Source organism: Eutrigla gurnardus (genome assembly GCF_963514095.1).
Source record: "Eutrigla gurnardus genome assembly, chromosome: 7".
Lineage (NCBI taxonomy): Eukaryota > Metazoa > Chordata > Actinopteri > Perciformes > Triglidae > Eutrigla > Eutrigla gurnardus.
In genome coordinates this window covers 13,049,743-13,071,475 of record NC_139921.1, presented here as the reverse complement: position 1 = coordinate 13,071,475, position 21,733 = coordinate 13,049,743, and the positions used below count along the sequence as shown (strand labels likewise).

Genomic DNA, 21,733 nt, shown 5'->3' with positions numbered 1-21,733 from the left:
GCTGACCAAGACCCATTCAGCTCCAGAGGAGAAGCCTGGACTCTTTTTATCCTCACCATAATCAGCATCTCTCCCTAGACCTGTATCCCCCTCCCAACTCCCTACGCCCTGCAGCCCTCCACAGCATGTGACCCTCCGTGGCCGCTTAAAGATGAAGGGGAAAGTTATTGGACTCTTTAGTGACTCATAAACATCCTAGGGGATTTTCATCGTGCCTTTGTGTCTTTTTGTTGTGGCTGAGATAATGCAATTGTTTCAGGCAGTGTAAATGAATAAATAACCAAGTGGTTTGTCCCAGTGTTGCGAGATGACAAAGAATAGCACTCCCTGTTCTCAGAAAAACCTGTCAGCCCGTTCAGACACTTTGTGAAACAATTTTATATCACTCACCCCAAAGACTGTTAGTTTAGATCCAAAGATGAAGCAAACCAATTCCACATATCTGCTTCAGCTGATTACTTCTCCTGCTATGATCCTGATATCAGAGCCTTGATATCCAAGCAACATTAAGGTAAAATGGTGGTCAGAAAAAACTGCTGTGCATCCTGTCTAGGGTCTGATTCTGACCACACGTCCGGATTAAAGTCTGTTGTGTGCACAGATTATCCAGCCACTGATGGTTAAAAAATGACCAGAAGATAAAGAAGGTACACAGCTCAGGTTTGCTCTTCAGTTTAGCACTTTATTGAGCCATGAAAGGCCCTAATCTGACCTGATCCTCAATCGCTACAGCATATGACTGTGATAATGCCCTAATTTTCTGGTCACCTGAGCACTTTCATTGGAGTGCACCCAGTGAGCCAACAAAAAGAGGGTCTCTAAAGCCTAAAAAAGCTCTTCAATTGGATGAAGGGTCCCGAGAGGTGGTGCCCAGAGAAGAAAGTCAAACACTCTGATGCTGGGTTAAAAATTGAAGGATTATGTGGCAACATGGAGGGTGGCTACGCTTTCATTTGTAAATACAAAGCTCAGAGATCCTTGTATCTCTCTGTGTGGCCCTTTGCCTCTGTAAACACATGAATAAGAATAAGAATGAGCAGAATGGGATCTATCTGGCTCATGCCTATAGTAGGGGACCAGGAGAAGGACTGACTACACTCCCTTTATTCAGCTAGAGCCCCTAACAATGATCCATATATGTGTTTCCCACTGATGTGCTGTATCCCCATCAGTATGACTGACAATCTCACTAATACAACTTGGTGCACAGTTAATGAGTATTCTTGGCACACGTTCCTGAATTTCTAGATAATTTATAAAGAGCTTTAAATAAACATAATTTATTGTTTTCTTCCTTTTTGTGTTGCGGAGAACACAATGAAAGCTGTGGCACAGAAACAGCTAGTAAAAGCTCTGAAGGGCTGGAAAAGAATGAAATCTGGAGCATTGTGTGCAACATAGTTAATTAGGACCTGACCCAATTAGCAGAGGAGAGTCCAGCAGCCATGTTGGCTCAGGGCCTAACGATGGGAAAATCCATATGCTCCATATAAATGGTCTGTGTTGGCTCTCAAGGTTCCCCAATTATAATGTTACTGAATGTTGGCTGAGCCAAATCACCCTGTATTGCCCCCTGATGGGCCCACGGTGGGGGTTCTATGGGCCCTCTTGATTCTCACTCCTAACTTTCTTTGGGTCCATGTATGTTGTTGTTTGAGAAGAATGTCTTTCTTTGACAATGCACACACAACGAAGTGCAGACCAGTATGAGGTTGAACTTGCAATCAAAATTCAAACATGGAGTTTTTGGAAATCATACATATGGGGTTTGCAGACAGTGTAACACATCTCGGGCTGGGCAATCATTCAATAAGATTATTTATTGACTTTTAATGGAATAGTATCGTGATGAAATCATTTATTGAGTTATTGTGTTACACAATCAGGTCATCAAAATGACAACAAGCAGATGCTACCAATTTTTTTGGAAAATCTGATTATTTTTGCTAAATTTCTCAAATAAATGAGAAGATACAATGGATTTAGGAAAAGGAAAAGTGTTCAGAGAACAATAAATAATAGCACCATAAGATACAAAAAAGCACATTTCATGCATCATCCCGTCTTTTCCCATATGTGAATTCAGAATATGCTTGTCAAAAACAGGGAGAGATTTGAAGAAATCACTCCTTATGAGGGAGGCATTCGGAATTTCTAAAGCACTTTAAGCATGCAAGAGCTAAATGAGAAAATATTCTTGAAGAACAAAACATAATTTAATTGAGAGCAATTGAAAATATAGATATATGGGTGGATGTGTTATGTTCAAACGCAGATTGTCTTTCAAATTAGTTTGGGTTACTCATAAATGTTAAGTGTTGCAACAGATTTGAATAAACTGTTTTGGGGAAATTAGATGATACAAAATGACTTGTTTTTTATTTAAAAGTGTGTATTTATGCTCACCCATATTTCTCTTGCAATTTTTCAAATCAGCTAATGTTATTTTGTAAATTATATATTATTCAATAAATATAAATTAATACATTATTTATTTATGGAGATTTATCAATCACATGATGTGCCTGATGATGGCAAGATAGACAAAAATGTGCATGGTGGCATGGAGTTTGGAAACACATATGAGTACAATGCTAACTTCAAATCTACTTCCACAGAACAACTGTTGAAGATGCACAGAGACGCCCACAACTGGAAGAGAATGTCTACTACTGTTGGATAAATGCAAACCAGAGTGTGCTACTTTGTACCAAGAAGGGAATTGTTCCTTTGATGAGCCAAGAAGTGTTGGAAACACAACACATTAACTCATTAATGTTTATTCTATTTGAACTAAATACAACCTTGTTGATCGCCCCACCGTCATTATGCTCCAGGCAAGAATCAGTGCTGCATCCAAGGTTGAAGTCTTTTTGCAAATCTCTTCTGCTACCACAGAAGGTGTAACACATGAGTATTATTATATTTGGTCCTGGAGCACTGCCTCACTGGAGGCTTTGCTTGGCAGAAGGTGACAGGAAATTCCTGAGCCCATCAAATCCAGCCTCTGAACACCAAAGTAAAAGAGCTTTTGAAAAGTCAGCTTGATCCAGCCACAAGACAATAGATACATGCTGTACATAAACATTGCTAACTGACATACAGTTTCTTTAATATTTCTCTCATGACAGCCACCATTTCATATCCAGACAAAGAAAAAAGAAATACCTTGAGAAAGTACTAGTAGCTTAACGGTTGAATTACGGGAAGACAATGCCCTGCCCACTCTTTAGTATCTTTTTAACTGCCTCCTCCCCATCTGAAGGACCCCCTTCCAGTGATAGTGAATAAACAGACTGTTTGGGGAGCCAAGTCAAATTTATCTGACCTCTTTTGTCTTGAGCTCCTTGTTGAATTGTACCTAGTCTGCCATTAATGCTGTTTTTTACATGTTTAAGCACCTCATATGGGGCTTCATACCTTTCCCCAAAGTTTCTCATGGATATGTACATAAGGCCTTGAAATATATATATATATATATATATATATATATATATATATATATATATATATATATAGTGTTATGGAACAGGGCAGTAAAAAGGGCAGTTTTCACTCTGTAGCAGATCTGTGGTTCACACTCACTTTTACTTCACTTTGAATGTCTGTGTGGTGAGTAAAGCCTTATGTTAGTGCAGCTTAGGGAATTAATTTATATTGATGCCATATCAGAATGATTACATCAACGCTATCTGCATTATTATAATAACAAGAAATACTCTGCTTACTTGCTAAATTTGACTTTTGATCCAAATTTATGTACAAACCTATCTTGAATGTGAGTTTTTCAGCATACATCTAGTTTAGGCTACTCCTGGGTGTACAGCTAAACATGAGCAAATAGCTGTGTGGGGTTAAGGGGTTAATCAAAGTTGGGGGAGTGAAACGTGGGTGTGGGAAGGAGAGTGGGGCCTGCATGAAGGAGCTCTGTGTGTGTGTGTGTGTGTGTGTGTGTGTGTGTGTGTGTGTGTGTGTGTGTGTGTGTGTGCGTGTGCGTGTGTGTGTGTGTAGGTGTGTGTGTGTGTGTGTGTTTATGTGTGTGTGTGTGTGTGTGTGTGCGTGTGTGGGGATGGTGAAAGTGTGTCCCTTCTGCAATTGGCTGTGGCTCTAAGTGTCTCATTATGCAGCTTTATTGTTCCTTTGTTATGCCGGTGGTATAAATACAACCCAGTGGGCCCAGAGGGTGATAGTTTAGACAGACTCACTTCTGTGGACAGACTGATCAGAAGACTGAACAGCACAAACTCTGAGAGAAGTGTGTGGTGACACTACAGCGAACTGGAACAGCTTGACTGCAGAGAACTAGGAAGCATCAACTCAAGCTCCCAGCATTCAGGGTAGTATTTTTGGACCATTTTCCCGATTTGTGCCCCACTTTAATTTGCGTCAACAAAGATGGATTCCGACTCTGGCTCCATTTGCAGCCGCTCTTCATCCCCGGACCTGGTGGTGGATGACTCTGCAGGGAGCTTCTTCTCCAACAAGATGTTCCAGACATACTGTCAAGAAAACAGAGCAGATAGTGAGGCCGGCCAGGGCAGGATGGAGCGCTGCAGTGCTGGCGGTAAGACCAAGATCAGGTCTGATCCCAACAAGGAGGAGGTACAAGACCTGAGACTGAAAGTCAACAGTCGTGAGAGGAAGAGGATGCATGATCTGAACCAGGCGATGGACAGCCTGAGAGAGGTCATGCCCTACGCTCAAGGACCTTCAGTCCGCAAGCTGTCAAAAATCTCTACCTTACTGTTGGCTCGCAACTACATCCTCATGCTGTCCAGCTCCTTGGATGAGATGAAGAAGTTGGTGGGGGATGTTTATGGAGGCAGTGCTGCTGCCCAGAGCCGCAACGCTGCCCACCCTGCTATTACTCCTGCAGCTCCCACTGCCCACCACCCTCTGCATCCCCTGGCCCAATCTCTGCACTCTCTGGTAGCCAGCACGCCTTCAGCTCTCCAGCATCACTCACCTTCTCCAGCCACAGCTCCAACCCTGCACTCTCCTCCATCCGTCAGCTTCCTAGGTTTTCACACTCCAGTCCAGGGTCTTCTGAAGGACCCCCTCCACTTGGCCAGCTCCTACAGACACTTCCCTGGCATGCCCTGCCCCTGCTCGCTCTGCCAGCCTTTGCCCACAACTACCTCCACATTACACAGCCTGTCTATGATCAAGTGAGCAGGACTCTCTTAAAAGCTGTTCTCTACTGTTTGGATCAATGAGCCAAGCAGCTCACAGAAGATTGTTAAATTAACTGCTAAAACGATGGCTGGTGCCAGAGCTTGTACATACTGTATATATCTTCTGCCATATATTTGCTGATATTTTTTTTATCAATTGTCTCTTCTGCATTGTTTATACAGAAATATCCTTAATACAAACAGGACTTTACCAGGGTAGCAAATACTCTACTTTAGCTGATATCTGTGGTGATAAAACATTGTCAGAAATGGAACTGATGTGTCCTATTGTATTGCAGGATTTCTAATTTCCTAAATTAAAATGTTGTTATATTATGAACTCTTGTTTGCTTTCTTCTTTTCATGAATGGGATCTTTACATGAATACTGCATTTTTTTTGCCCTGAATGTAGTTGTTTTTGTATATGTGGTAGTTTTCCCTGAATACTTTTCAAGGCAGCTACTAGGGTTTCAGACACATACTGACATACACACAACCTACACAACAATACAGCTGCATCTTCTTTAACTAAACAGAAGGGGTTTTATTGGTGCTTGGGGGGACAGGAGAGCAGTGTAAAAATCGATGTTTAGGAGAGGGGACCAATGGCAGCTAACCAGCTTTGGAAAGACCAACCTCTAAAGAGTTAAAGAGGGACAGAAGGATGAGACAATACAACAGCGCAGAGGCTGAATGTGGTGTTCTTGAGCCAGGGGACTATCCATCTTCACCTCAACAGGGAGTAGGAGATGAAAGGACGACACTTTTGTCTGACGCAGGCGAGGGACATAGCCATGTCCTTAGCTCTAGGGCAGTGATTTGTCTCTGTCTCATAAGAACATGGATAAGGGCAAATTTAAAGCTGAGGGCATAATGTGGTCAGTCTAAGGAAAAACAAGCAAGAACTTTCTATAAAGCACAGGATTTTCTTCTTTAACTTGTAGATATGCATCAAGTATACACATACACATTTTTCATCAAACGTTGCAAAATCAAGTAGCTGATTCATAACAATGATTAATCCATTAAACGACAACCATACCTTTAATACATACTGATTTCCATGAACATAATTTAGTCAAACAACCCAACAATGGCCAGCCTTCACTTAGCAACAAATCAAGCGTGTAAAATACATGCTTATCCTCCCATGGCTGACAGATGAGTTGGAGATCAGGGGAGAAATGAAGAGATGTAACTCATTCTCGCCCACCTCCCTCCTACCCCACCTCCTCCTCCCGAGAGCCCTGAATGGGTTTGAACAATAGCCATGCGTGGGATACAAAGGCCGGGGGAGTCCAAGCTCTCGTGCCACAGACACAGACCCCTTCCATTCAATCTACATTTCATCATGGTAACAAGCGCTGTCGGGCCAAAAGGCCTGACACCCTCACTCGCCACAAAGGCGGTTAGCTCTAATATATGAGGCTATTGACACTGAAAAGAGTCCCTGTCAGTACTCGAGGATTGTCAGCTGTGGGTTGTCTCAGTAGGGGGAGGCAGCTGCCAGCCAAACTCAGCGGTGGAGCTTCTGTCGTGGGGACCAGCGTAGCAGCATCACCTGGTCCCTGGTCCCTTGACACAGAGACCCCAGGTCCTCCCACACTTGGGCACAGGTGGGAATGGGAAGCAGAACACATTGTGGAGATTAGTGGGGATCTGCCTCCCTTTGCTGGAGGCAGATAATTAGAGGCACTGACTTGTGCAAAGCTGGTGTTTCCTGATCAGCACCAGATGGTGTTAACCCACGGTGTGACATCAGTGGTCTGGAGCATGTGGGTGTGATGTGTGTAATGGATATGCTTCTTAAATCATACAATATGGACAGGTCCTCTGTGTGCCATTATGGTCAGCCACTGCTGTCATCATGTTGCTCTTTAGCATATGCTAACCAGCCATGGCAGCTCTGGTTTAAGTTATAATGTTGTGCACAATTACCCCTGAAAAATAAATGCAGGGATACAGAAATTAGAAGTATTCACACCATTTATGATATAAAGTAACAATACTACAGTGTAAAAATACAAGTAAATAGACCTGCATTCAAATTCCTACACATGTTAAAGTATAGAAGTATTAACAGAAAATATACTTAAAGTAACAAAAGTAAAATGACATAGTTATATCACAGCGTTATCAGCACTAATTCAGAGTATTTATGGAACCAGCAATTGATCCTGGAGGTTTTAACTACTTTATTAAGGGTTGAGCAGTTTAACATCTATATTAATATTGATCATTGAATCCTTAAAACCTTATTTTGCAGTATGATATTTTTTATCTGTTTTTAGTCAACTTAAACTTTAAAAACATGAAACAAGAGGCTCCAGCCCCCCGCGACCCTGAATACAGGATATGCGGTAGACAATGGATGGATGGATGGAACATGAAACAAGAGAATAAGACAGTTGATGTCACGAAAATTAAAAAAAAATCATTAATTCGTGTTGAAAACAGGTTGAAATATACCACGCTGTCAGATCTTTTTGAGAATAAAGTACGATATCTTCCTCTGAAATATAGTGTGCAATACTACTAAACACTACTTCAATATAGTATTCCATTTTCAAAAAGGATGGAGGGAATCAGGGACGTCACTAGGATTTAAAGACAGGGGGTCTCAGGAGAAGCATACAAAATCTTTGCGCTTGCATCTTTTTAGTACTGTATTAGAACTACACAACAACCAGTGAAGAAGTCAAGCTAGTAACAAGTTAAAAGCAACATAATTTGTCTTCTTCCATTCTCTTCTGTTGAACAAGAGTAACTGTAATGCTAACTTTTAGACTCATTAAAGCTGCATGCTTAGAACAGGCCCCGATTGTGTAAATGTTTCTTAAAGTGATACCATATCTAATTCCTCTCTCCATTAGATAAGCTGCAGGTCTAAACAATGTCATTTAATTACACCAATTACTGTTCTGTGGATTAGTTCAATCAGAGTGTGATTTTGTAATTTTCCTGTCATAAAGTATACAGTAGAATAAGACTGATTTTTGTTTTAAAGGTCACAGTGAAATCTGACAACATCAAATATGAACTTTAACCAAATAACTGTATTTTGTATGTATTTTGTATGTATTTATTCCAACAAAATTAGGATGCAGTGTCTGTAAAAAAGAAAAAAAGACAAATAGGCTTTACAGAAATGCTTCTTTCTAAAGTATATTCTTTCTACAGTCTCTGATGCTATAATCCTAAAACTATATGTATACCCTTTCATCAGCATAAGATTATTCTGAAAATAAAAATAAATAAATACATTAAAAAAATAATTATTTGGTGGGGCTTGGGAACAATTGAGGGTAGCTTCCCCCCCTATAAAGGCCTTACAACGTAACTGGAGGGAATTCAATAGATTATTAGTTCATAACCAAACATAACAAGGTTTCTCTTTAGATTAATACCCTGTGTCTCCATTAGATTACCTCTCTAAATAAAATTTAAATGAAAAAAAAACTGTTCTTTACACACAACTACACATCAGATTAAGTCATCCAAAATAATGTACAAATTGAGTCTAATTAATTTCTTATTAGCTGAAGAGGATTGCAAAAAATGAAAGACAAAAAATGTTTAACAACGTAACGAATACACCACAGCCATGTAGACAGATGGGTAAGTTAAATGCTAGATGAGTACTTGTACCAACTTGGCTCAGCACAACTTACATTGACAGAGTTAATTAAAGCACTGAAAGACCCAATTAAGAGAATTGAGGGGCTGAACAGTTGCGACATATTGAGGGACATACGCACACATTGTGCAGTGTCTGGATAAGGGGCAACTTCAATTAAGAGAGAACACACTTCCAGAGGCTTGTTGCCTGTTCTTTTTTAATATTGTGCTCACTAAAGCCTACAGCCCCCTTTTCACCCAGAATACTGATGAGGGAAAAGCCCAGCTGCTGGGGGTCAACACGCACATATGCAATACGGTGTGCACATACACTGACATGCACGTCCACAGATGTCTGAGAGCAGGAGATTGATGAGGGGATTCAGGTTGGAATTGCTAAACACTGATTAGCCACCATAATGGCTCAAGAAGGAGAGGTTGTGTCTCGATGCATTTGTTTGGTTTCATATGCAGCTTATTGGTTAAATGAGGTTTAATTAAAAGAAAACATTTGCATATGCTTAAATCTTTAGCCTGCCTCGTGGAGGCATTGTGCTTCTGTGTTTGTCCTCCTTTGTTTCAATGTACTTCTGTTATCACCACTGTCACCACATGGAAGCACATTTCTGCTACTGTCAGAAAAAAAGAAAACATTTTCATGACTTAGTATCTCAAAATAATGAGTTAGTGTAGTATGTCATTATTCTGAGATAAGTCATTATTTTTTAGATACTAAGACAATAATTAAAGAAAGTCTGTAATTTTTTTTAGATACTAAGTCATAATTTTGAGATATAAGGTCAATATTTTGAGAAAGAGCTTCCATTCTGTGTGACGGTAACTCCAAATGCTTTTAACTTTTGATAACATTTCACCCAGTCCTCTTTTCTTTTCACACAAATAGCACGCAGGGAGCATGGTTTGCAGAGCATTTAACACACTTAGTGCAGATTAAATGAGAGTCTTTTATTCATATTTTCCCAGTTATTTATTTAATAGTGTCTGGTGTAAATATGCAGAGGTAGGAAGTCACATGCAAAAGGTATGTTATAGCTGGTTTTGACCAATACACCAAAACAACAGAAAGTCCTCTCAATCCATGCAGCCCAGCCGACAGTGTTTTCCAATCTGCAGTTTTGCCACTCGATCTTTTGCGTTGCCGTTCAATATGTTCCTCTGCAGCCACCATAGATGACGCAAACACTGTAAAGCCTTTTCTGGTTATAAACTCTACAAGATGACTGTCTAGAACAGCGATTTCGCATTTCTCGATGCATCTCTGTATGTGAATGGGATTACCTGAACATCGCAGCACGGAAGTCATATCGCATCACGTGTGTATATTTTCAAGCCATGCAAGCGGGGTTAGAGTTCAGTAAATACTGATGATGTCATCGACTGAAGATGGCTGAAGGGTGAGAGTGAACTCGCAAATTACTTTTTGGTTTAAAATATAAGATTGATATAGAGCACCGACAATCGTGTATGTGTTGTGTTATGTGTCTAATGAGATTCGGTGTGATTGCTTCCTTTACACGCTGTGATTAACAGCTCACAGAATCAGATCAGGAAGTGGAGTTGTTTACCAAAACATAGCCTGGCTGGCGTTAGCATAGCCTGGTTAGCTATTAGCTATTGTAGAGCAGTTTAAATCACGCAACAGCAAAGGGTGGACTATATATATATGCTCTTCGCTTGTACAACTAGCATTTGTTTTCAGCCTTACCAATCGCACAAGGTGGCATATTTCGACAAATTAGCTTGCATGGCACTGGTCGCTGACATGAGCTAACTCGTTTAGGTTGCTAGGCTATGTTGTGTACGTTAGCAAGAGATAGCTAGAGAAAGTCAATAAATGTGAAGTCTCACTATTTTGACAAACTTTTTTTGAGCGGTAAATGTAAAACAGTCATATATTGTGGTTTTATTTTTATGGAAATATTTTCTCTGTGGATTTGGTTTTGTAGAAGTTGCTCATTTCTAAATGTCTGTTTACAGAGAAGGCTGGTGGGGAGGCTGGCTTCAGCAAAGCTTCCAGGCCGTCAAAGAAAAGGTAATCCACATCATGGAAGTTAGTAATTCTTACTGTATCAATAGTCATAGTCGCTCGGCATTTACAATGTTTTGTCTGATGTTGCTCTGAGGAATATTTCAACGCCAACCACACATGTTTAAATGGCATACATCGTTTCAGTAATGCTTAAAATATCAGTTAGATGTTAGTGAACAACACTTAGTATCCTCATTGTTCTGATAACCGGTCAGAGCCAAAACATATACATACCCAGGCAACACTATTACTAACAAAATACCATTAATGGCTATAACTGTAGAGGCTTACAACACGTTTTTTTATAGCTTGAACTTTAGCTCCTGTTAATAAATAAAAAAGGGGGTTGCAACACATGGCTAGTAGGATGTGAGGCTGATTAATTCACAATGCCTGGAGGTTGTTGAACCTAGTGAAAAAGCAGGCCTCGTTGGAGGAAAAAAAATATTTTTACTGGTTTTCTTCAAGTGTTTATATCATATCATATGATTCTGTATTATGATGTGATCATGTATTGTTGGCTTGAACTCTATTTCTTTTGTTATTTGAATGTTATGTTTTTATGTACATTCACACTAAACTGAAACAATTATATAAAAATAATTATTTCCTAATGGAGATAAAGTTGAATCTGGATTTTGATGTTGATTATTTGACTCTTATATCTGCAGTCGTCTGAGGCCTTAGAATTCATAAAGCGAGACCTAACGGAGTTCTCCACTGTGGTACAACATGACACAACCTGCTCAATTGTGGCTACGGCCACTGCTGTCAGAAACAAACTTGCGGTAAGTTGCAGCCTTAACCTTGTTCATTATTTTTCCTGTTTTTTGTTGAATGCGTCTTCAGAGGACCCACATCATCCACATGTCTCGCATATAAATAGGGTATTAGTTGCTAAATACAAATCTAACCTGTCCGTTTATGCTGCTTTCCAGGTGGAAGGTTCCTCTGAGACCTCAGAAAAAGTGAAGAAAAGCCTCTCTAGTTTCTTAGGGGTGATAACCGACACACTTGCTCCACCCCCTGATAAAACCATTGACTGTGATGTAATCACATTGGTGGCTACACCAGCAGGAACTACAGAAGTCTATGACAGTTCTAAGGTGGGCAACAGTTCTTCATGGCCTTAGACAGAGTCACCTATCAATGATGAGTTGACAGTAAACGGTTTCTAAATGATAAAACCGCAGAGCTAGGCCCTGATCTTTGTTAAAGGTTCTTGTGAATAACCACTTACATGAAAAAAAGTAACTATGTATTTAATCTCCTTGAATGTATTGAACAAGTTGAGTTGATTCAGGACCAATTTACTTTGCTTATTTTTATCATAAGAGACTGCAGGACTGTGAAAGTGAGTACATGATTTGCATGCTGCGACAAAACAACCACAGCTAAGCATTTGTTTCCTCTACAGGCACGTCTCTACAGTTTGCAAGCCGACCCTGCTACATACTGCAATGAGCCAGATGGTAAGAACGTACACAGTGAAGTAGTACAAGACCTCCACCAGAACGTTAGACTGGTAGTCATAGTTATATAAACTGCTCAAAAATTAAAGGGAACACCTAAACACCACATGCTAGTTCTCAATGAATAACATATTCCAGTTGGAAATCTTTATTCATTACAAAGTGCAATGCGTTACCAACAAAACAACTTAAAGGAGTCATCACCTGGTTTTATACGTATCCAGCCCCCCTTGGATCGCTTTGGATCAATTCGTAAAACTTATTAGAAAAAAAAAAAAAAAATTTAATCAAACATTGAGCTTGTTCTGACCCTTTTTCGTACCGCGATTTTATCACGCGAGATTACGCGCGAGGTTTTGACTGGTCCGGATGTGCATTGTATAATATGTAATGAGGCGCGCGTTGATTCGCCGCAGGAAGGACAGAGCCGGGGGGGCTTGCCTGCATGCAGACTCCAAAACATAATGGCGGCGCTTCGGCGATTTCAGGTAGCGGACGGGGCGGGGTTGGGTGGTGAAAGAGGGGTGGGCTTATGCAAGTAGCCGCCACGGTGACGTCACCGAAGGCGCAGAATCAAAATCTCGTGCTTTAGGAATGCACACCCTTGTGTGCTATTCCTGTTCGGAAAAAGAGCAGAAGCGAAAAAACGGCGCCACTTTCAAACTCCAGCCTTTCAGGCAAGTTTCAACTGAGGTCAAACACAGATATGCATGTTTTAACAAGAGAAATTGCGATTTCCTGGTGATGACTCCTTTAAGGATGATTAATGAAATCAAAATCCTCATCTTTTGGAGGTCTTGATTCAGAATCATACCGAAAATCAAAAGTGGAAAATCAGGCTGATCCAACTTTTGTGGAGATTTTTCAAGACATGTCAAAATTATCCTCAGTAGTGCGTGTGGCCTCCACGTGCCTGTATGCACTCCCTACAACGCCTGGGCATGCTCCTGATGAGACGACGGATGGTCTCCTGAGGGATCTCCTCCCAGACCTGGACCAGAGCAGCAGTCAACTCCTGGACAGTCTGTGGTGCGACATGGCGTTGGGGGATGGAACGAGACTGGCTGTTCCAGATGTGCTCAATAGGATTCAGGTCTGGGGAACGGGCAGGCCAGTCCATAACATCAATGCCTTCATCATGCAGGAACTGCTGACACACTCAAGCCACATGAGGCCAAGCATTCATCAGTTCATGCATTAGAAGGAACCTAGGGCCCACTGCACCAGCATATGGTCTCACAATTGGTCTGAGGATCTCATCCCGGTACCTAATGGCAGTCAGGGTACCTCCAGCAAGCACATGGAGGGCTGTGCGACCTCCCAAAGAAATGCCTCCCCAGACCATCAATGACCCTCTGCCAAACCGGTCATGCTGGAAGATGTTGCAGCAGCAGAACCTTCTCCGCGGCGTCGCCAGACCCTGTCATGTCGGTCACATGTGCTCAGGGTGAACCTGCTTTCATCTGTGAAGATCACAGGGCACCAATGGCGAATCTGCCAATCTCTGTGATCTCTAGCAAATGCCAATCACATTGCACGGTGTTGGGTTGGAAGCACAGGCCATATTTGTGCACGTCAGGCCCTCAAACCAGCCTTCATGGAGTCGATTTTGGACCGTTTGAGTTGAACTTGAACATCAGTGACCTGATGGACGTCCTTTTGTAGGGCTCTGGCAGTGTTTCTTCTGTTCCTCCATGCATAAAGGAGCAGATATTGGTCCTGCTGTTGGGTTGTTGTCCTTCTTCGGCCCCCTCTACGTCTCCTGGAATCTCCTCCATGCTCTTGACACTGTGCTGGGGGACACAGCAAACCTTCTTGCCACACTGCGCATTGATGTGCCATCCTGGATGAGTTGCACTAACTGGGCAACTTCTGTGGGTTGGAGAAACCGCCTCATGCTACCTCTAGTGGTGCAAACACTGCCAAAATTCAAAAAAGAAAAAAATCTGCCAGAAAGGCCAAGAACAGAAAAATGGTCTGTGGTCACCACCTGCAGAACCATTCCTTTATAGGGATGTTTTGCTAGTTGACTCGTTTCCACCTGTGGTCTGTACCATTTGCACAACAGCAGGTGAAATTGATTCCCAATCAGTGCTGCTTCCTAAGCTGGTTTTGGACTTGCAGTTACATTATGTTGTTTTAGTGTTCCCTTTATTTTTTTGAGCAGTGTAGTGTATGTTTGAAGTAAGGTATTCTTTCATTTGTCATGTTTCTAACCACCAGAGGTAGATGTTCACAATGTATGCTATTTTACACATAAACGTCCCTGTGTTAGATCATAAATGTTATTGCCTTTTAAAAGCTGCACTCACAAGTAATAGGACTGTTAGTCAGTGTTGAATTATACGTTTGCTGGATTTGTGGGATGACACACAATTTACTTGTTCTTCTGAATATTACACAATGCTCTTTGACATCTTTTGAATGTATTTTGAGTCAGTTATTTTTGACCAGGGCCCCCAGAGCAGTTTGACAACTGGCTGTCCAGCTTCAGTTTGGAAGACAAGAAAGGAGAAATCTCAGAGCTTTTGGTCAACAGTCCCTCTATACGAGCCCTTTACACCAAAATGGTATGTATTGATGTATGGTTTTCTTTCCATTTTGAACTAATACATTGCCTTACATTCATTGGAAGTACCTTTTATCCAAGGCAACCCATGACAGGATGTCATCAAGAATTGGAAGTAGAATGAGTAAACAAGATGATAGATTATTATTGTTTAATTCACAGGTGCCAGTGGCTGTAGCCCATTCAGAATTCTGGCAGAGGTATTTCTACAGAGTCTTCCAGTTGGATCAGGTAATCATGCTATTTTATATATTCTTAACTCCAGACTGTCCCTCAAAGGTATTTCCCATCAGATTTATTCATTGTCTTGGGTGCCACCTGCTGGCTGAAACATGCAAGGACCAGCATCACTGCCAATGGCTTTATCTGTCTACTGTGCCTGTAGAAAGCCATGGATTATATATTGTATAATGATAGAGCACTTTAATTGAAACGTGATTGTGATTTGGCCATGAAAATGTTTAACCCTCAGGCGTCACTATAGACATTTTTGTCCATTTGGGCAAATTTAACCTCTTCATCTGGCCATCATTTTGGCTATGTTCGTGCATAGGCCACAATCTTTCGTAACAAAGTGCTATAAAAACATTCATTTTTTTTTTCTTTTGCATAAAACTCTTAAACAACTTCCACCCTGCTCAGAATTACCAAACATTCAATCATTTTAAGGATTTTAACCCTTTAAATGCCAGTTTGATGACCTGATGTCACATTTGTTTTTTGTAAAGGTCACAGGCCCCCAAAAAAGAGTTATTTTCCATAGAACTAATTTTGGGTGGCTCGGGCATTTATTTAAAATTAGTCATGGATATGTCAAAGATTATCCAAAATATTGACTTTGATGTATTATTAGTTTTTGTTAAAACGTTGATTAAAACGTACTCCCCTCTTGAGTCACTTGAGGACAAAAATGTCCCATTGACTCCCATTCAAACCACATTTTTAAGCTCATAGCCATTACAACAAATAATCATGCATTCTGTAATGTTAGGGTTTCATTCTTGAGAAAAATAGTCCAAATTGTCATTTTTAGTGTCAGCCCTTCCCCATTGTAGGCCTATGCATAAAATGTTTGTCATTTTAGGCTTTTTGTGTGTGTTGTGTGTGCGCACTGTATACTAAAGTTACGAGTTCACTGTGGAGTAAACAAAAACAACTGTTAGTGAGTTTATGCACCTGGAGTCCACAAACTGTTTGTAGCTTGGCTGTCTGCTCATTTAATTCCTGAGACAACCAAGGAGCAAGATGAAGAGGCGCTTCTCTGTGGAAGAGGCTCTGGATGAAGTCATGCGGCCTGTAACTCCCAGAGAGCTGCAGGAAAGCGAAACATCCACTTCCTCAGAGGGAGAGTCTGATGTGGACTTCGTGGTGGAGTCAGATAATTCTGATTCCTCTCCTTCCTGTAGTGACCTTTCCACTGAGAGTGGAGAGGACACAATGGATCCTGTCATGGAATGGACTTCAAAAAGTGTGCAAGTCTGTTTGCAACATTGAATCCTCTATCTCTATCTTTGGGGGAATCCACCTGCAGCCTCTGGGATGACCACAGTGGACGTGCAATCTTCCGGGTTGCCATGGAATGTCGATGACCTCTTGAGTGAAAAATAACTCAAAAGACCATTCAATGTCGCAAATCCTGGTGATGGTGTACCGTGTCGGCCCCGGAATCAAACCCCTGGAAACAGTAACATAGTGGGTAATCTCATCATTGGTAGGAAACCAGACTTGCCCAATTTTTGAAGTCCATTCCATGGCAGGATCCATTGTGTCCTCTCCACTCTCAGTGGAAAGGTCACTACAGGAAGAGGAGGAATAAGAATTATCTGACTCCACCACAAATTCCACATCAGAAAATCCTCAAAATTATTGAATGTTTGGTTATTTTGAGCAGGGCCAAAGTAGTTTAAGAGATTTATGCAATAAAAAGCAGAAAAAATATGAATCTGTTCAATTTATATAGCAGTTTTTGTGAAGTGGACATTTTTGGCCCTAAAAGCGCAAGCGGAAATTAAAGTGACGCCTGAGGGTTAAATTTAAAATATCACACAGTGTTTACAAAGTTGTTGGACAATTTATATTATGATACATTTTTATTAACTGAATAATATAATATAATATCCAATAAAAATAGTAAGTCTACAATAAGTTAATTTAATCTAGTAAAACCACACTTTAATCATTCCTATCTCTGTGTTAGAGAGGTCTCATCTTATATATTAATGTAACACATTCATTATGTAAGGAAGGTCACTAAAAAAAATGCAGATACGAACATTGAAATTCTTGCATTATTGCAAATATGAAAATGTGTCTGTCTCTTTCCTAGGAGGAAGCAAGGAGAGTGGCATTGAAGCAGAGGGCAGAACAGACTACACACACAGAGACCCTGGGCTGGGAGGAGGAGGAGGAGGAGGGTATGCTATCTTCAGATTTACATTGCAAATACACAGATCAACCTCAAAATCTGTTATTTACACTGCTTCTCTGGTGTTCATACTGTTCCTGTCAGATGATTTTCTTGGTGCCACATCATCATCTCAACTCAACAGCTCAACCCAGCAACCCACGACCTCGAAAGCTCCCACAGTAACGACACTACTGAGCCCTATCCCGTCCCCCACCGCAGAGCGTGACGCCACCCTCTCAGTCAGCAGTGACAGCATCAGCCTGCCAACGCAGGTGGAAGTGCGGCCAGAGCCCGTTGCAACAGAGCTGGGCAAGAAACTAACAGAAGCTAGCTTGGAAGATGCTGCGGACAAGACGCAAGCAGAGCAGACTCCAGGAAAGAGTGACTTACATCTTGATGCTCAAGAGGAAGTTGTATCCCAGCCAGAGTGCACTGTTGACAGGGTGTCAGTGCTGGCTTCATCCCTCACCTCTAAACCAGAATTGGCAAAGGAAGAGGGGCCACAGGACCTGAGAGTGTTTGAGCTTAACTCTGACAGCGGGAAGTCTACACCCTCGAACAATGGCAAGAAAGGTACGATGGAATGATGATGTTTTCCAGGTTGCAGTGACATTCTTACTGTTCCAGTTAGATGTAAAGAAACAATACAACCGAAAAAGGATTAAGTTCAGTGATTTTGTTAAATAAGTTTAGAAGAAGTAGCAGGGTCAAGGTCACAGAAAGTTCCATGTTTGTCTTGATGTCTCCAGGGTCCAGCACCGATGTGAGTGAAGACTGGGAGAAAGACTTTGACCTGGACATGACGGAAGAAGAAGTCCAAATGGCACTCTCTAAAATAGAAGCTTCTGGAGAGGTTTGTGTTGTGACATTTACCAAAATGGGAAATTTAATTGGAAACCGCTTAAAAGTCTGTCAAGGTCAAATTGATCACAACAAGTGGATGATGATTTGATTATTTTAATTATTCATTTAATTGACATTTATATATTTATTACATGAATAATAAAGTAATGAAACAAACAGCTTCGCTATTTACCAGCTCGCTGACAGATATTCTGGCTTTTCCCTCACATAGGGCTCGCTTGGGTGAAGCTTTGCTGGTTTTTGTTTTTGGCCAGGTCTGTGTTACTGCAGCACAGGCAGTGCATGAACGTCCCTTTGCCGCAATTGTTCCTTTTTCCGGCGGGTGAGGGTGTAGCTCCAGGCGCTGGCGGGATGGAGGGTGGTGGGCACCATACGTTTGTATGCGCTGTCAATTCTGTGTTGATGCAGAGCTGGTTGATTATTTGCAGAATTTCTCTATAAAAGGGCGTTATGTGAGCAGGCATTATCAATCCGCAGTACATTTTCAACCACTGCTCTTTTCCCATGCACAATCGTTTTTTGTTCCGTTTTCTGAGTTTTGTCATTAAGTTCTTACCATAGTTTAAAAAAAAAAATGTCAATCTTTGTCATGTATGAAAAGCACCACATGAACACCTAAGCTGATGATGTTCTTTTTGTACTATGTGTTTTTTTTTTATGTACGCAACATGTTCCCTGTCTCCGCAACAAATTTCTCCCTGGTGGAGACCAATAAACTAACCTAACCTAAGCTAAGCTATATGATTATAATAAGCAGAAGTTTTATCCGTCATCAATATAAACAGTTTCCACTGTTTAATACTAAAATGTTTTACTAAACCCTTTTCCTTTTTTTTCCCCCAGATGGATGAAGACTGGGAGAACTGGGCCTGAGAGGCTCTGCAACACAAATTCTGTTCCTCCATGAAAGCTAGTTCTTGGCAGTTGAACCATGCTTAACGTGTTTAAACTCTTTGTCCACACTGTCACCATGTCATGATTGTCAGGAGGGGATATTCCGGCGGGTTTGGACCATATTGGCAAACCTGTTGAAAAGAGCAACGGAAGACCAAGGCAATAAGAATTACAAAGCTCTGTCAGCTGTCAGTTTAGTGCATAGGCCGCTAGCCGGGTAATGGCTCAGGTCTTGGCTATTTCTTGGAGTTACTTCTGACTTAGAGAGCATATGCTATTGGTCTCTACCTTTCTAAAGCTTAAGGACACGCAGTGACAAGTCAGGATGTAAAAGGTATCACTGCAGCAGGGGAGGAGCCGTTTCCCCTTTTTCTTTATGCCATTAAATAAATCACGTATGTTGCAAGTGCATTGCAATTCAGGCAATGACTCAACTGCAGGCTGCGAAATAGCCAACAACTATTATGCTGCTTGTCACCTTTCTAAGGTGAAATACATTGCAACTGATTTTTGAATGATGATGATCGGTTAGTGTATTTCTGCCTGTGCCCCTTTCTATGTTTCATCTTTATTATGCAAGTGGATCTTCAAAATGAAAAGAAATATATTTTGACCTTCATTCATAGAGCATTTTCATTTTGGATTCACTCCCAATTCTAGATATATGGCCATGTAAAACACACAGTGTGATAATGTTATCTGTCAGTCAATCAACCTGAAACACAACCAACTTATGTGTCATCATTCCTATTTAACTCTCTCTTTGTCATACCTTGTCATTCATTTGAGTACATGACCTTGTTGCAGGCTGTGACTCTGTCACTTTGATGATAAATGAGTTTGTCTTATTTGGGTAGAGGGAATTAATTAATTACTTATTAAGAGAGAAGTCATATTTTACTTCAAGAGAATTCATACTAGCCCTGATACTAGATCATTTGCCTTGGAATTCAGGGTAGCATTTGTTGTTATTTACATGTATAGGAAAATATGACAAATCTGTGAATTTCAAAAGTTCTATGTCGGCCCATTTTTGGAACAAAATGGCTTCGCAGTCGATAGTGCCAAGTAGAACAAGGAACAATGTGCGCACCCTCTACGCTTTTCTGATTTCCGTTTCCATTATCTGTAATGTAACTAAGAAAAATATTCCTAGAAATGTAATATTTATGCTAAATAATTGCTTGATTATTGTATAATGTGCTTTGAATTGCATGTCTGTGCAATAACATGCAAAACATTGTGCAGATGGTTACTGTTGAGTTGTTTGTTCTTTGGTAAAGACATTGGCTGTTCTTCAGGTTTTTCTGGTCTGACAATGTGTTGCATGTCTAGAATTCTCGACCGTGTATCCCCTTCAGATTCACACTTTGAACTAATCAAAGCTGTTCTGCACACATCTGCTTTCAAATCTGCCGAGTGCTTTCTTCTTTTTTTAAGTCAAGTATTTCTCTATATTTTACAAACTATTGTCATTAAAGGATTCATGGCTAATGGGTTTAGTGTTGTTCATTGTGAAATATTCCGATATGGCTATTTTTCCACTGAAGAAGGATAAATTAGACGGGTCTGTTTTAAACTTGGCCACAAAAGCATTATTAGGAGTGGAGTTGAGGATCTCCAATTGCAGTGTGAGCAATGCGCAGGTAATCCCATCTCATACATACACTATTTACAGATGGTCAGTCAGTTCTATTTACAAAATAGTCACCTATATGAAGAATTAATTTACAGTCTTATTTTTTGCATGAATTCATGGTACTATATGAACCATAAAACAGTGTTGTGTCTGACACTAAAACTAAATATTCGGCATAATGAATATAATTTACAGATTCTGGTTGTTTTTTTACGTTGAATTGTGGGTTAAATGTTAATGACTAATACATTGCATTGTTAATAATATATTTTATTTATGGGTGCCTTGTCATGCTTTCATTGCAGAAATATTTTAGCTCATGTTTTCTGTATTAACTTGTATAGCTTTCCATTGACGGATGGTTAACCGAGTGAAATATTGAAACCCAAATACCATTAACAATTCTTACATTGTCTTATGCATTGTTTGATACACATTTCTCTAGATTCATCTTGACATAAATGATACCTTTAAACTTATGCTTGTTTCCAATGAAACACATTGTTGCGTGTGTGATGCACTGATGTGTAGATGAGATTTACAAATGCAAGATTCTTGTTCCATTCTGTTAAAAATGCCTACAGTATAATAATGTGTCACTAGATGGCAATGTTGTGCTATTTCAACCTCCCCAGTCACTACTTGCCACTCCTTTTCTTGCAGCTGCAGCTTCCATCTCACAGATATGGCTACATTTTCTGACATACCCTTTTCATCATCAGCCACATCAATGATTTGACATTTTTCATAAATTTTTGCCCAGAATCTAAGTTATAAGTTATCCTTGTTGGATGCCTCAGGAGAAGCAGCAGGTGATCAATGAAATGTTCATGTTCTCTTTCTGGTGTCATACAATACAGAGTGCGAATGGAGGGGGGGCTGAGGACTCATCAACCCTCCTCAGACCACACCTGCCATTTGCACTCTGTATTGTGTGTGTACCTAGTGAGGGAGAGAAAGTCAGACAGACAGAAAGAGTCGCCATCTTTACAGACAGCATCTATGTTGCAGAGCCAGCAGGCTGCACAGGTGTCCCTCCACAGTG

General features: G+C 40.7%; 2 protein-coding genes across 4 annotated transcripts; both read left to right on the top strand.

Annotated features, from left to right (window-relative positions):
• Nucleotides 1–4,078: 4,078 nt before the first annotated feature.
• olig4 (oligodendrocyte transcription factor 4) lies at nt 4,079–5,383 on the top strand. The gene has a single exon (XM_084013331.1). The coding sequence runs from the start codon at nt 4,396–4,398 to the stop codon at nt 5,170–5,172; it is 777 nt and encodes a 258-aa protein (XP_083869457.1). The 5' UTR covers nt 4,079–4,395; the 3' UTR covers nt 5,173–5,383.
• Nucleotides 5,384–10,057: 4,674 nt separating this feature from the next.
• Nucleotides 10,058–20,543, top strand: bsdc1 (BSD domain containing 1; the record flags this gene model as incomplete). Of its 3 annotated transcripts, XM_084014255.1 has the most annotated exons (11): nt 10,071–10,208; nt 10,792–10,846; nt 11,515–11,631; nt 11,782–11,949; nt 12,261–12,315; nt 14,770–14,885; nt 15,047–15,115; nt 17,211–17,298; nt 17,394–17,864; nt 18,041–18,144; nt 18,999–20,543. In XM_084014255.1, the coding sequence occupies 11 exons, from the start codon at nt 10,198–10,200 to the stop codon at nt 19,026–19,028; spliced, it is 1,284 nt and encodes a 427-aa protein (XP_083870381.1). In that variant the 3' UTR covers nt 19,029–20,543. The 3 variants fall into 3 exon arrangements, with proteins under 3 accessions (XP_083870379.1, XP_083870381.1, XP_083870380.1); XM_084014253.1 differs by having other exon boundaries at nt 10,058–10,208; nt 11,515–11,949; XM_084014254.1 differs by lacking the exon at nt 10,071–10,208 and having other exon boundaries at nt 10,778–10,846.
• Between the last annotated feature and the right edge of the window lie 1,190 nt (nt 20,544–21,733).

Bases quoted from the DNA above. Each gene is read 5' to 3' on its own strand.
- olig4 (XM_084013331.1), top strand. From the start codon at position 4,396: ATGGATTCCGACTCTGGCTCCATTTGCAGCCGCTCTTCATCCCCGGAC.